The sequence below is a fragment of the Petaurus breviceps genome, unplaced genomic scaffold (assembly GCF_028583685.1).
Source record: "Petaurus breviceps papuanus isolate PSGF00001 unplaced genomic scaffold, PetGlider_PUasm1.0 229, whole genome shotgun sequence".
NCBI lineage: Eukaryota > Metazoa > Chordata > Mammalia > Diprotodontia > Petauridae > Petaurus > Petaurus breviceps.
This window is the reverse complement of record NW_027185903.1, coordinates 28,608,796-28,622,360: the sequence shown is the minus strand read 5'-3', so window position 1 is coordinate 28,622,360 and position 13,565 is coordinate 28,608,796. Positions and strand designations below refer to the sequence as shown.

Here is a 13,565-nt window from a genome sequence, read left to right as displayed (position 1 = left end):
GTATAGAGGGTAGAAAAGCCAACTTGCAATCAGAAAAACCTGGATTCAAGCTACATATACTACTAGCTCTGGGATCCCCAGCAAGTCAGCTAATCTTTCAGGGCTGCAGGCAAATCTCGAAGACCACAAATGACAGCCTTTGTCAGTCTGCAGTAGTAGGAGTTTCTGTGCCAGGAAGTTCCTTATACCAGTGGAAGCCCAAGGTTTTCTTCCCTCCACCCCTTCCCCCTTAATTCACCAAAACACTGAGTCTGAGTTTACATCAAATCATAGAATTTAGGGTTAGAAGAGACCTTAGAAGCCATCTAGGTCAACTTCTTATGCAAGAATGACTTCTTATGAGGAGGGTTGTCCAAGTGTGTCCCTGCTGCTGGTGCTGCCGCCTCCCCGCCCTCGCCATCATCATACCAGTGCTCTGCTTCATGTGCGGCAAGATCATGTGCAACAAGCAGGACGCCTACCTGGGACTGCTGCATGCGGAGTACATGGAAGGGGATGCCCTGAACCCACTGGGCCTGAAGCGCTACTGCTGCTGCTGGATGCTGCTGGCCCACCTAGACCTGATAGAGAAGCTGCTCAACTACTTGCCGCTGGAGAAGTGGGCCCCCATGCGTGAAGGCCCTGATCAGCCATCGGGGGCATGGAGGAGCCCGAGCACAAGAGCCCCCACCCCTGAAGGCCTGGCTCAGCTGTCTGCCACAAGACCTCGGAGGTGGCAATAAACCCAATATTGGAAAAAAAAAAAAAGAATGACTTGTTACAATACAAGAATGAGATCTTGAGGAAAACTCTCCAGAGAACAATGAGGGGAGTCTCTGGTTTAGATTGTGGGCTGCAGAAAGATCCCAGAGTTCCAAGGACTCTCATTGGAGAAGGGTTTTCTCATTTCTGACTCTAGCCTTGTAGGTTCTAATGGGGAGCACTAAATAGTGAACAACTGCAGTTCTGTCTTATATGTGAAAGGAAAGGTCTAGAGTTCTAGACGACTGTGAAAGTTCTCTGGAATCCTCCATATGGGTACTACTTCCACATAGGAAGATGAGAAACCCTTAACTAACCTTCTTCTTTCTTCCTCCCTTCCTTCCTCCCTTGCTTCCTCCCTCCCTCCATCCCTCCCTTTCTTCCTTCCTTCTTCCCTCCCTTCCTTCCTCCTTCCCTTCTTTCCTTCTTTCCCCCTCCCTCCCTTCCTCCCTCCCTCCCTCCTTCCTTTCCTTCTTTCCTTCCTTCCTTCTTTCCTTCCTTCATTCCTCCCTTCCTTCCTTCCTTCATTCCTCCCTTCCTTCCTTCCTGGCTTTATGATAAGCACAATACATTATTAGGAACATAGATCAGGGGAATGTATTCTTGTGATTTGAAAATAAAAATCTGAGTTCTGATTGTAGATATAGTTTATTATGGAATGAGAGACATCTTCCACCTGTGTCAGCCTATCAAAATACAAAATTAATAAACTAGTGTTCAAATCTTTTATGCATGGAAATTATTTTAATATCCTTCCTGGAGAGTTCTCAGATAAGTGTTGTACCCAGGTACCCACACACAAATTGTTTTTAGTTTGAACTAAATGTAAAAGAATTTTGAATCCTAGTATCTATTTCTACCAAGAAAGGCTGTATAGAACAATGGAGACCACTGACTGGAGTCAGATGGTCTAGGCTCAAATCTCACCTCTGGTGCTTTCTTCCTGTTTGAACTCAAGAAAATTATTTTACCTCTGGGGCCCTTAATCTCCTCTTCTGTAAAATGAGGGGAATGGAATTGATGACCTCCAAAGTCCCTGCCAACTAACCTATAGTCAGTCCTAAGGTAGATCATGTATTGGATCCTATTTCATAGGAAAATTATGTATCCTTTTTTCTCATTTCCACTTTTCATTTTCTTGTCTCTTTCATTGTTGATTCTCTTTTGGACAGTTTTGGAATGAACCATGATGGAATTGGAAATTCTTGTGGGACCAAAGGTCATGAAGCAGCAAAACTTATGGCAGCTCACATCACGGCAAACACCAATCCTTTTTCCTGGTCTGCTTGCAGCAGGGACTACATTACAAGCTTTCTAGAGTAAGTAACTTCTGGAGAGGAATGATGGATTTTTCCAGAAATAAGACATCTATAGAAGTCCAATTGGCTCTAGAGCTTCATATGTTGTACAATGTGACATTAATAGAGGTCCAATAATGTATCCCAGGCTGTTTCCAAAATTATCTTTATATTGTGGCAAGTTCTTTTTACCTCCTTTTCAAATGATATTATAGTCTGCTAAATAGATTTCAGAGGAGCTGGAGCAGGAATATGTTTGGGAGGTTGTTAAATATATGACTGATTAAGTATTGTTTCAGAAATATGAAGCTATGTCATACAAAATTCAGACTTATGCAATTTCTTTATTATATACAAACATGTTGTATGAAGATACTATAAATTTTTTTAAATTGTTGGTGGAAAAACAGAGTATCACAGAAGTTCGAAAGCATTTAGTAAAGAAAAAAACCCCATTGGTCTGAATATAGGCCAAATACCTTAAGAGAAATTTCTTTGAAAGGAAAATTGCATAGGCTACATTTGGGTTTTACATAAGGTCAGGCATGGCCTACATGCATACCAATGCAGTAAACACCCAGGGAGTTAGCCCTTAGAGACAATGAAAATGTCTTTTTGCCAAGGTGAGACAGCTAACAAATGACTCTTAGTATCTTTCCAACATTAGGGAGCTATTTTGCTGGTCCCTTCATGCATGTTATAAGAGTCTACTTACTTCAAAAGAAAGGTTATCAGTTAGCGGAGGTGTACGTTGCCCCAGGAAAGCAGATGTTCTCCCAGTTCTCACCTGTGGAACTTAGTTTGAATAGCATCTTAGAGGTTTCAGAGCTCTGTTGTCATACCCTTAACCTTGATTCTCTTCTGTGAAGTTGTCCTTGAACACGAAGCACTTTGTGAAGAAAGCAGATTGACTTACAGAAAATTTGGGCAACGAAAGTTTGTTGTTGTTGCTGTTTTAAGAAATCGACTTTACCCAAAGTTTATGTTGACATCATCTCCCTTTACAAATTTCATTTTTTTTCCTCTCTTTAGGATTGTTTCACTTAAGGGAAAAAAATTCAGCAGTTAAAATAGAGTAGGCATATTATACCATGGTTTGTTAGTGGATGGGTTCAGATATGCTGAAAGTCCAATGATGTTTCAAAGTTATATATACATACAATACAGTCAGGGCCTGATTAATGCAAATAATGAATCCCATAAAGTGTTCACATGTATTCAAATTTGCACTATTCATAGTTATAGTTATGTAAAATATGCTAATTGGTTCCAGCCCACTGGAAATAGTGTAAGTTTGAATAATTTGCTACTTTGTGGGAATTTATTATTGGCACTAATCAGGTCCTAAGTATATAAGCTTGTTGTAACACAACTTTAAAAAAATTTTTGGTTCAGCTTTCCAATGCTAGTGTTACAAAAGGACTTCAGTGAATTAGTTAAAATAAAAATATTTAAATGGACTAGAGATGAAAGTCAATTCAGAAGGCAATACTTCTCCAATATTTCAAGAACCCACAGTTTTCTCAGTATGTATACCATTTTCGTCAAGGAGGATATCAATGGTTCTATATCTTAGCAGATCTTCATGAATTCCCATGGCAAAAACAAAATAAAATGTCATTTGGCAAAATAAACTTCTGGTAATGAGTCTCTCTGAACTTAGCTAGGATGGTCCTCTGATGATGGAAATAACTGCCTTTCCAACTTGATAGCGTTTGCTAGATTTTGTGCTCTGTCCCAAATCTTTGGGGACCCAGAGTCTCTTACTTCAGTGGTGTTAAAATCAAGTAGAAATGGGAGCCACTACACCAAAATAAGGCTCCTGTGGGCTGCATATTGACTTTGTTTTAAAATATAATATAATTTTATTTTTACTTTATTTTGTCAAATATTTCCCAATTATAATTTAATGTTTGGTCAGCATTTGGGACTGTTGTGGGCTGTATGTGGTGACCACGTTTTTGACACATGTGACTTATCATCCAAGTAGGCCTTTGGTGAAGGACCTGTCATATGACCAAAAGGCTCTTTCTAATCTCAGTAATAATTGGCTATACTATCCTTGGTTAAATTACCTACCAAAGAAAATTCAGACAAGAATAGCCTTGGGGGCATTTGTAACCTAAAGCAATCAAGGGTATCATTTTATGAACATGATCTAATCTCAAAAACAAAATTTTATACTTGGGTCAAATTTTCTGTTTCTCCAGATCTTAAAGTCAAGATAGAACAAGTATCTGTCACTAGAAAGAGAAACTGTGTGGTGTACCTGTGAATGACTGCATGTGATCTAGGGTTTAATTTTTTAAGAGACTTTATGAGACCTAGGATTCATTCACAGTGTCCTTCTGCCTGATTGGCCTCAGTATGTGGGCTCAATCTGAATACCTGTTAGAATTTGCTTGACTGAAGCCATATCATTCGGTTACTACAAAAGAGTGAATCAGTGGCCAAATCCAGCTCAGTCCCACTGATTTGGTGAGATTTGCCAAAATAGGTAGAAGTTGCTATTGTGGAGCCAAATCCTTCCAAAGCAGCATTATTCAGGCAAGAAGTCTGGACTTTTTTCAAGTGGGTGAATGAGATTTACCAAAGTGTAGAAGGAAGCATTAATGCAGTGGAAAAGGCATTGCATTTGGAGTCAGGGGGCCTGGGTTCAAATCCCAGACCTATGTGACTTTGGACAAGTTATTTCATATCTCTTGGTCTCAGTTTCCTCATTTCTAAAATGAGAGATGGAAGTAGATAAATTCCAAAGGCCCTCCTTGCTCCAAATCTATGATCTTGTGATTGTTGTGAGAGTCTAATGGGAGTATTAATCCTATAATTTATGAAAATATTCCCATCCCACAGAATCAAAGTTCCCACAATTCTTATTCCAAGTGAAAAATGAGTATGAGAGGCAATTGGTAGAGACCTGGGAGAATATTGCTTTTCATGCAAACTAAAAAATTCTAGTGACAATCTGACCAAGCATGAATTAAAAAAAAAAAAATTAGTCTAAGGCCCTTAAAATAGACCAGTTCACTGGTACACAAAGACAGAAGAGTGATTTCATTGGATTTTTCTTGTTCTTTCTTATTAAGACTCTGAACTTAATTGCTTCAGTAGCTACATGTGATATTTTTTAAAATCTGGAGATAATCTGATCAGGAATTATGCTTATATTTATGTTTTAAAGTTGGCTCAGGAAGCCTCATAACATTTTATTTAGTTTCTTTCTCAAGAAAAAGAAATCTTGAAAGATGAATTATTTAGAAACCTCAGCCCAGCCAACAAAATGCATACTTTTCTCTCCTTAGTGCCTGCCTAGGCCAAAGATGATGATGAATTTTAACAATGAGCTTTCTATGATTTATGGAGATTTGCTTTTCACTATGTTGGGCTGAAAGTGATTCCTTGACCATAAAAGCCAGTAGAGTACAAGTTTCTCTCGTATCATTCTGAAACACTGAGTGCTGTCAATCCGTCAGGAGGTGGTGTTTACCAACTCCCAATATTTTTTTTCAGATTTCTTAAACTCGGTGATTCAATAAGTGGTTCATGAATCGCCCAGAAGCCGTCCCGATTAAATAATAAAGAACCCATTTCCGTTAAAATGGACGAGTTATGCCAGCTTCTGATGTTTTCCGACGACGGCTTTGCAGGTAGTGTCCTTCCTATCTGCCTGCGGGACTATTTTTTTTAATTAAAAAAAAAAAAGTAAAGAGAAGATAAACCCGGTATTATGGCTCACACCCAAATGACCATGGGCTGATCTACCAGGCAGTGAAGGGCAGCCACAAGGAATTTAAACTAGTTTTGATGTATTTCCCAATATTTAGAGGGAAGATAGAGTAATTTAAAATAGTTTTCAACAATTCCTGGGGTTTCTGTGAATCAAGTAAAGCTTTATTTAGATCAGGGCCTGTTAAAATTGTTTTAACTGTTAGAGAGATGTATGAGATTCTTTCAGTTCCAAATTAAATACAGCCTAGCCATTATCACAAAAAGCATGGATGCTGAAAGTGTGGGGAGCAAAATTATTATCTAACATCTCAAAATGAAGTAGGGAAGAAAAATTGAGAGATTGGCTCCTCAGAACCCGCTCTCGTGGAGGCTGGAAGGAGAATTTCAGGGTGACCAAGACACTAATTAATTTTTCTTATGGGGTAGCCATATTCAAAGACCAATCTACTATGCAAAAAAACAAAACAAGCCAATTAGTGACTTGATAGGCTCTTCTAGAAAGATGCCTCTTTGCAGAATGAAGAATTTTTGACATTTTGATCTTGTTGTTTAAGTTTTAGTGTGCTTCAGAAAATAACTTGGCAGTCTTCCCTCCATTTCTGTGATAAACTTCCATTTTTATTATGTGCCTATTCATATAGTCATATTTTAATGATGTGTAAAAGAAAGAACAAGGACAAATTAGTTTCAGCATAGTTCTTGCAATCTGAAAAAATCCATACTGATCATATTAATTTTGGTTGTCATTAAATATAGCCACCCAAAAGATGAAAGCATTATTCTCAATACCTATAGCACTGAAGAAATGAGAGATTTGATTCGGGATGATTTTAGATAGAGAATAGTACAATCCCAATTCTATATAAAAACTGATAGAAAAGCCCCTATAAATAAAGTTAATCTTTATACATAATAGATTAAGATAATTCTGTCCCTATTTCTTTTTTCTTTTGCTTTATTTTAGTGACATTAAAAACGTGTTGGATTTTTTTTGGGGGGAGGGTTGAGATGGTATGAAAACATTCCCATTTTCATAGTAAAGTTTTCAACAAAATTAAAAAGAAACATTTGATTGAACTGAATTTTAGACTACAGACCTGAAAATCAGAGTATAAATTGTCTTAGTGAAAGCAAACTGAAAAACATAATCAGGGGAATCATCATGTACTCTTCAAGTCTAGTCAAGTTCACATACTTGACCCCATGTAGAAGTGTGAAAGGCTGAACCTTTACCAAGTTTGACAGTAAGGAAGACTATTTAGCAAATCTACAAATTATGATTCTGTTTTTGTTCTTATTTTCCAGGCTAATTGTCTATGTAAAGAAGACAATATTTCTGAGATAGAGTTATGAGGACATAAAAGTATTATTGATTTTGAATCCCTGGTGTGCAATATGATACTTATAGAAAAGCAAATATGCCACCAGAATGCAAAGACTCTATCTTAATCACAAAATTAGCCTGAAGAATAGAAGTGTAAATGGAAATAGTACTTGAATTTGCTAATTTTCTTCTCTGTTATAGATGTAAACTGGAGTTTGGTTGTTAATTGTGAAGCACATAAAATCATAGGATCATAGATTTAGAACTGGAAGGAACTGCAGAGGCCTTCTAGTCCCACCATTTTTTGCAGATGAGGAAACAGGTTCAGGGAGATGAAGTGACTTACTCTGTCTATAGATCCAGCACTTTTTCTACTATACCAATAACATGGAAAAGCATAAAGAAATGGGACTGAAAACCAGGAAACTAAGTTAACTTCCTGGATTTTCCACCATCTTGTCATGTGACCTTGGGCAATTCAATGAACATCTCTGTGCTTTAGTTTCCTCATTGACAAAAATGAGGGCATTGCACTAAGTAATCTTGAAGAGCCCTTGAATTCTCATATTCCATGATACCACGAATCATGTTTTCTGGTCTAAATATATTAGGACCAAGGATTTGAGGTTGATCAAAATCTTCGGTTTTATGTATAATGTGCTATTGTCATCTTAAATGTGTTTGGTAGTGACTGAAAATTGTGTCAACAGAATGAAAAAAATTTGAATATCACCCATGACACAAATAATTATTATTTAAGTGCTCTATGTTTAACAAAGATTAAACACAAAATTATTTTTATGTCATCACTATTATTGCTTATAGAACCAAAATGGAATATGATGACCCAAGTATTTATATAACAAAACCTACATGGATCATAACCAGAATCATAGGCAAATTAGAATTTTTTTTTTCTGTATTGAGCCTCTATATTAAAGAGACAAGAGACAACAAATTTATACAATGGCTTAACTTCTAAAAAAATACAATATGTATATTCATTTTTAGAATAATTTTTTTGCACAGTACAAGTTCCTCACTCATCAAAAAAAAAGATATACAAATATCCATATTCTACTACAATGTGGAATTTCAGAAAGTTTTTCAAGAAAGTATTTTTTCTCCTTAATGCTCTAGCTAAAAAATTAATTAATTCAAACACTCTAGTCACTAGTTATTCTTATAAAGATTTTACAATTCTCAGATAAGGAGGTAGTTTTATTATATAAAACACAAGGCCAAATAAGTCAGCCTTGCAGATTAGCCATATATATATCTCAAGACCAGTAATATTTTTTAAAATGCTATTTTTTTTAAAAGAAAGATTGTCATTGATGTGTTTGGAAGGATCCTGGGCTGGTTAAATCTTTTTAGATTGCAAAAATTTTGTTCTATTTGCAAAACCAAATTAAATGATCTCTTATTCACTGTTAATTTGGTTATATCACAAGACTGGATAATTGACATTGAGAAAATGAAGGCAAGATGGTTCCTAGTCCTTATCGAAGTAAATTCTATCAATAAGTTTTTTTTAGTTACATTTACAGATTAGAATGTAAGTACCTTGAAAACTAGATTGTATCATTTTTGCTTTTGTATCTTCAGTGCCTTCTAACAGTACCTGGTATAAAGTAGGTGTTTAATAAATGCTTGTTGATTGGTCAATTAGAGGGTGATGATGACAGACCCTAGCCTCCATCCCAAGAATGATGTTGAGATAGTGTCTCTGTACTGTATATAATTCATGGAGATGACTTAAAGGTGTCACTTGATTAATTTAATTGGTAAGAAAATTCAGATTCAATGACTAGAAATACTGAATTCTATTCTGAGTATACAGGAGGAGCTACCATTTAGTGATATACAGTGAAACCTATTTAAAAGGTTTAGTGTCATGTTCGAAAATATCTCTATTCATCTAATAATGACAGATTTTAGCAAATGCATGACATTGTCCACTTGGAACATATCATGTTATATGTTTAATCTTTTGCTCCTACATATTTTTGTGTAATGATTTTTCCTACATACAGTTCTGAAAGGGAAACAAAAAAGATCTGTATAAGCCTTTATTCATACCAGATACAAACCTCAGTAGAACATAAAGTGCTTCTAAATAAAGCTCTAAAAGTAAAGTCATTATTTTGGATAAGTCCATGTCAAGGTTTAGGCAAGGTGTCTATGGTCCAATGACTAGGTCTATTTCTCTTTGTTGAGGGATCTTAAGGACAAGAACCATATTTTGGACACCTTTGTGGCAATATCATGAGAGTATGGATGGAATAAATGCCTAAATAAAGTAGTTGTTGCCTCATTCACAAAATTAACAAGTTGCCCAGTTTGCCACCAGGAAAGAATTTGTATCTCAGGGAGTTCTTGGACTCTTCATGGATTGCTCCTCAGGGGCTCTCTCTGGCAACTCTTGCTTGAAGTACCTTGTTGGCTTAAATCTTTTCTGATTTCCTAGGTTTAAGTTTTTTTTTCTTGTGCTTTTATTTTTGTTATTGCACTTTTAACTCTTCATTCAAACATTTCGCTATATATTTTTTACAAAATTTCTTCATGGAAATACAACAAAATTTTGTTGGTATTTTATGTTCATTTTTATATTCATAAACTTATGCTCATGATAATATTCTAAATAGTATTAAAAATGAAAGGAAATCGCCACTATTAATTCAAATAACTTATTCCTGTTGAAAAGCAACAAGGTTATCTTATGTTAACTTGCTCTTTCATCATACTTTATGTTTGATTTCCTTATCAAGCATCTTCTTTTTAAGCAAAGTATGTTTTGAACTTTTGAATTCACTAACAATCTTATAAAAGTGAAAATATGATATGGAGTCACATATTTTTAAAACCAACCTGCCTTTAACCATGAAATTCATGCTGAGGAAAAAAAATGCATGAAATTGGTATTCTTTTTCACTCAGCTAGCCTCACCTGTCCTGGGCATAGGGTAATTTCTGGAGCAATATTTAAAAGATTTCAAAATCAGGGAAAAGAAAGTGCTTCTATATAATGGTAATGTGAACTACTTTACTTGCTAAGTTGCTGGAGAAGATATTCTTTCCTCCACTGAAAAGATACTTTCTGCACTGCCATGAGAAATTATGACATTAGCCAGTAGTAAAAACCTGTCTGTCTTACCACCATATTCCCCAAGAACTTATGGAAACAACATCTTTCCTTTGACAATGAAGGAATAACTCAACTTTTGAAAAGTGATAATTATGTTATTTCCCATGCTTCGTTTGTAGCATAATATAGCATATTTTGAGATTGGATGTGATAAACTTTTTGAATGACTCTTTTTTTGACTAATCGTGTTGTTAAAATCACAATCAGAAAAAAAATAGACAAAAACGTCTAGAGAGATGGATACAGAGTATGTTGTCATTGATGTCTTTGGATGACCTCAGAAATAATATGGTTCATTTTTAAAAATGATTTTAATTTGCTGCAATACCTAACTTCTAATCAGTAAAAGAATTTTTAACATCATTTGAATCTCATGAATTTATAAAATGTTTGTAAAATGCATTATTGTGAAATGTTTCTCTTTTTACTTATCTATAAATGAAAATTTGAGCTGTCCCAAATAACAGTTGTAGAACTGCTACTTGTGAAATTATTTTCCTTTGGCACAGTAGATGGAAAAGATTTGGAAAAAAAAACACTAGGGCTGGCACAATTGACAGGAATGTTGGAAAAAATGTTTAAATGTTGGCATAGGAATTCTTTAAAAATTCTAACTTATTCACATGTGAAATGAAAGTAAAAAAGCATCTGTCCTATTTTATGCACACTGACTAAATAAAAATGAACAATTATATTTTGCAAAGCATAAAGCCCTTTAAATGAAGGCACTCTGTCTGGTTTTTAATGACCTTTATATTATTTGTTCCACCAAATTAAACTATTATGTTGGAGGGCAGACATACTTTGAAAAGCAGAGATTATAAAGAGAGAATGTTTTCATTTTTTCAACACTGATGACCTTAGCTGAAATATGAAATTTCTAAGAGTCTCAACACTTTTACTGCATTTGAGCAGAGACTTTTGAATCTTGGCCTATACTTTCATTCTGTTCGTTTATTATTGGTATCTTTCCAGGTCCAAAGGACATGTCTGATCACAGAATCATTTTTTCTTCCTAAAGTGGAGTTACGTAGATTAAGTTGTTAAGGGTTGCAAACCACATTTTTGTTACTTGCCACATTTCATGTTTTTAATTCTACAACCAGATGTGGCTATGTTTTCATTGAAAACAAACAAGAGGCTTAGAGCAAATATGAAATTATGTTTTCCTTGTTTCCAAAAATTATTCTAAATCATTGTTTTAAAGAACAATGTGATATTGGGATTATCACCTAAGGAGGTTTTGTGTGTATGTATTAGTCATGGAATAATATGACTATTTGAATGTCTTATTCCCAACTAACTAACTGTAAAACTTCAGTAGAAATATTTCATCCTATTGCAGGGTTATTTACAAGTAGAGCATATTTCTTCATGCATTCAAACGCGTTAAAACAAAGAACTCAGTACACAGTATCATAATTCTGACTGAAAGAGTCCACAGAGTACCTAATCTCCTTTGATCCTTTATGTTGAACAGTTCAGGCCGTGGTACTTGCCTTGATAATGAGCCTCCCAAGCGTGACTTTCTTTATCCAGCTGTGGCCCCAGGTCAGGTGTATGATGCTGATGAGCAGTGTCGTTTCCAGTATGGAGCAGCATCCCGCCAGTGTAAATATGGGGTAAGAAGTCTTAATACTTATACTTAGTGTACTGCTTAGTCATTTGTACATATTTTCCTTCATGACACAACTGTTGAGTTAGATGGAACCATTTGTCACATGTTTACCTTGATTCATTTGAGTAACCCTTGCAGTGTAAATATGGCTGAGAAATTTTAAAATTATTACATCTTTTTTTTCTTATATGTCTATTGACCACTTTCAGATGTTTGAGTGATAATGAATTAGGCTAGCTCCTTTCAAGAAAGCAGGCACACTTTGAATAGCTTCTAATTTATTCTTTTAAGTATTAAAGTTTATGGTGTATAAACAACAAAAAAACTATGGTTTTGAAATCTCCTTCTCTGCTTTAAAAAAAAAAAAAAGCTAACAGGCACTTTTAAATTGGCTAGAATTGTTTTAATTCATTGTTGTTAGTGGTGAGGTCATTCAGATGTTGCTTCACCCACTGCCCACATTCAAACAAATCCTTAGGGAGGGCCAAAATGATAGGAGCTCAAATAAAAACAAACAAACACAAAGATGGCTGTGAAAAAATGTTGGCATCCAAATTGATTGTCTTTCCACATCTGCCTTGTGTAGTAGAAATGTATGTACCACCATGGAATGTACAAGAAACCTTGGCCTCTTCCTAAACTTTAGATGAGTAAATTAGCCTGCCTTGCAGAGTGTTGTAGATGTAGATGGTATTCGTTTTATGTTTATTGAATGAGTGAAACTTAGAAATACCATTTGCAGGAGAATAATCTTCTTTTAAAAAGTCTAGCAATTTTGGAGTTCTGTTACCTATAGGAATTTTTTTAAAATTATTTTTGGTAACATTAAAAAGAATTAAAGGTTTCAAGCAATTTAGTCTAAATAGTATACTCATTCCACATCCACCAGTTACTCCTGTTGGTCTCCAGTGCAAAGAGAATTGATTTTTAATCCCCTTGAGAAGACAAGTACATATTGCTCTTGGGCAGACTCCTTGCCATTTTGTGCAATAAATATAAAAATTGTGTGTAACTGGCAAACTCTTTGAGGTCCCTGAGTAAAGTTTTTTCCTCTTTCTTATTTTCTTTCAAAATCTTCACATATCTTCCTTAACATTTATTTCATTGTGTCAGCCAATCAAGCATTTATTAAGCACCTACTGTTCAAGGTGCTAGGAAGACAAAGACAAAAATAAACCCAACTCCAAAAAAGAGTCCCTGCCTACAAAGTGTTTATGTGCTACTGGAGAAGCAAGAGGAAGAAAATTTACTTGCAGGTTCTAAAGAAAGAGTCAAGACAGGAATACATTCTAGGTTTGAGAGACAAGACTGTATAAAGGCATGGACATTGGAAATGGAATATGACATAGGACGACATATGAAGGACAGCAAATAGGTCTGTGAGGCTATAACTTAGCATTTATGAAAAGGATAAGGAATGAGCCTAGAAAGATAGCTTTGGGTCTGGAGATTGCAAAATCCTCTCAATTCAAAACAGATGAAATTATTGTTTATTGTTATTGTCCTTCATTTTCTAAGAGGACAATGGCATCAGGGAAATGATGACATGACTTGCAGTTGACTTGGATTTGAGTGGGGCGTAGGGAGGAACTGTTTCTCCTCCAGAGCCATCTGCATCAAGGAACCAGATATTCATTAGGGTGACTGGATATGGCCCAGGATACAATCGATGAAGTTATATTTTTTTATTAGAGACAATAGGGAATCA

The 13,565-nt window shown here is 35.5% G+C and overlaps 1 protein-coding gene across 1 annotated transcript in view; it reads left to right on the top strand.

Annotated features, from left to right (window-relative positions):
* ADAMTS6 (ADAM metallopeptidase with thrombospondin type 1 motif 6) overlaps nt 1–13,565 on the top strand; it is a 331,893-nt gene that overhangs the window by 189,311 nt on the left and 129,017 nt on the right. Inside the window, exons 9-10 of the mRNA XM_069096412.1 lie at nt 1,914–2,060; nt 11,720–11,861. Coding sequence (XP_068952513.1) covers nt 1,914–2,060; nt 11,720–11,861 — 289 coding nt within the window. The remainder of the gene's footprint in view (nt 1–1,913; nt 2,061–11,719; nt 11,862–13,565) is intronic.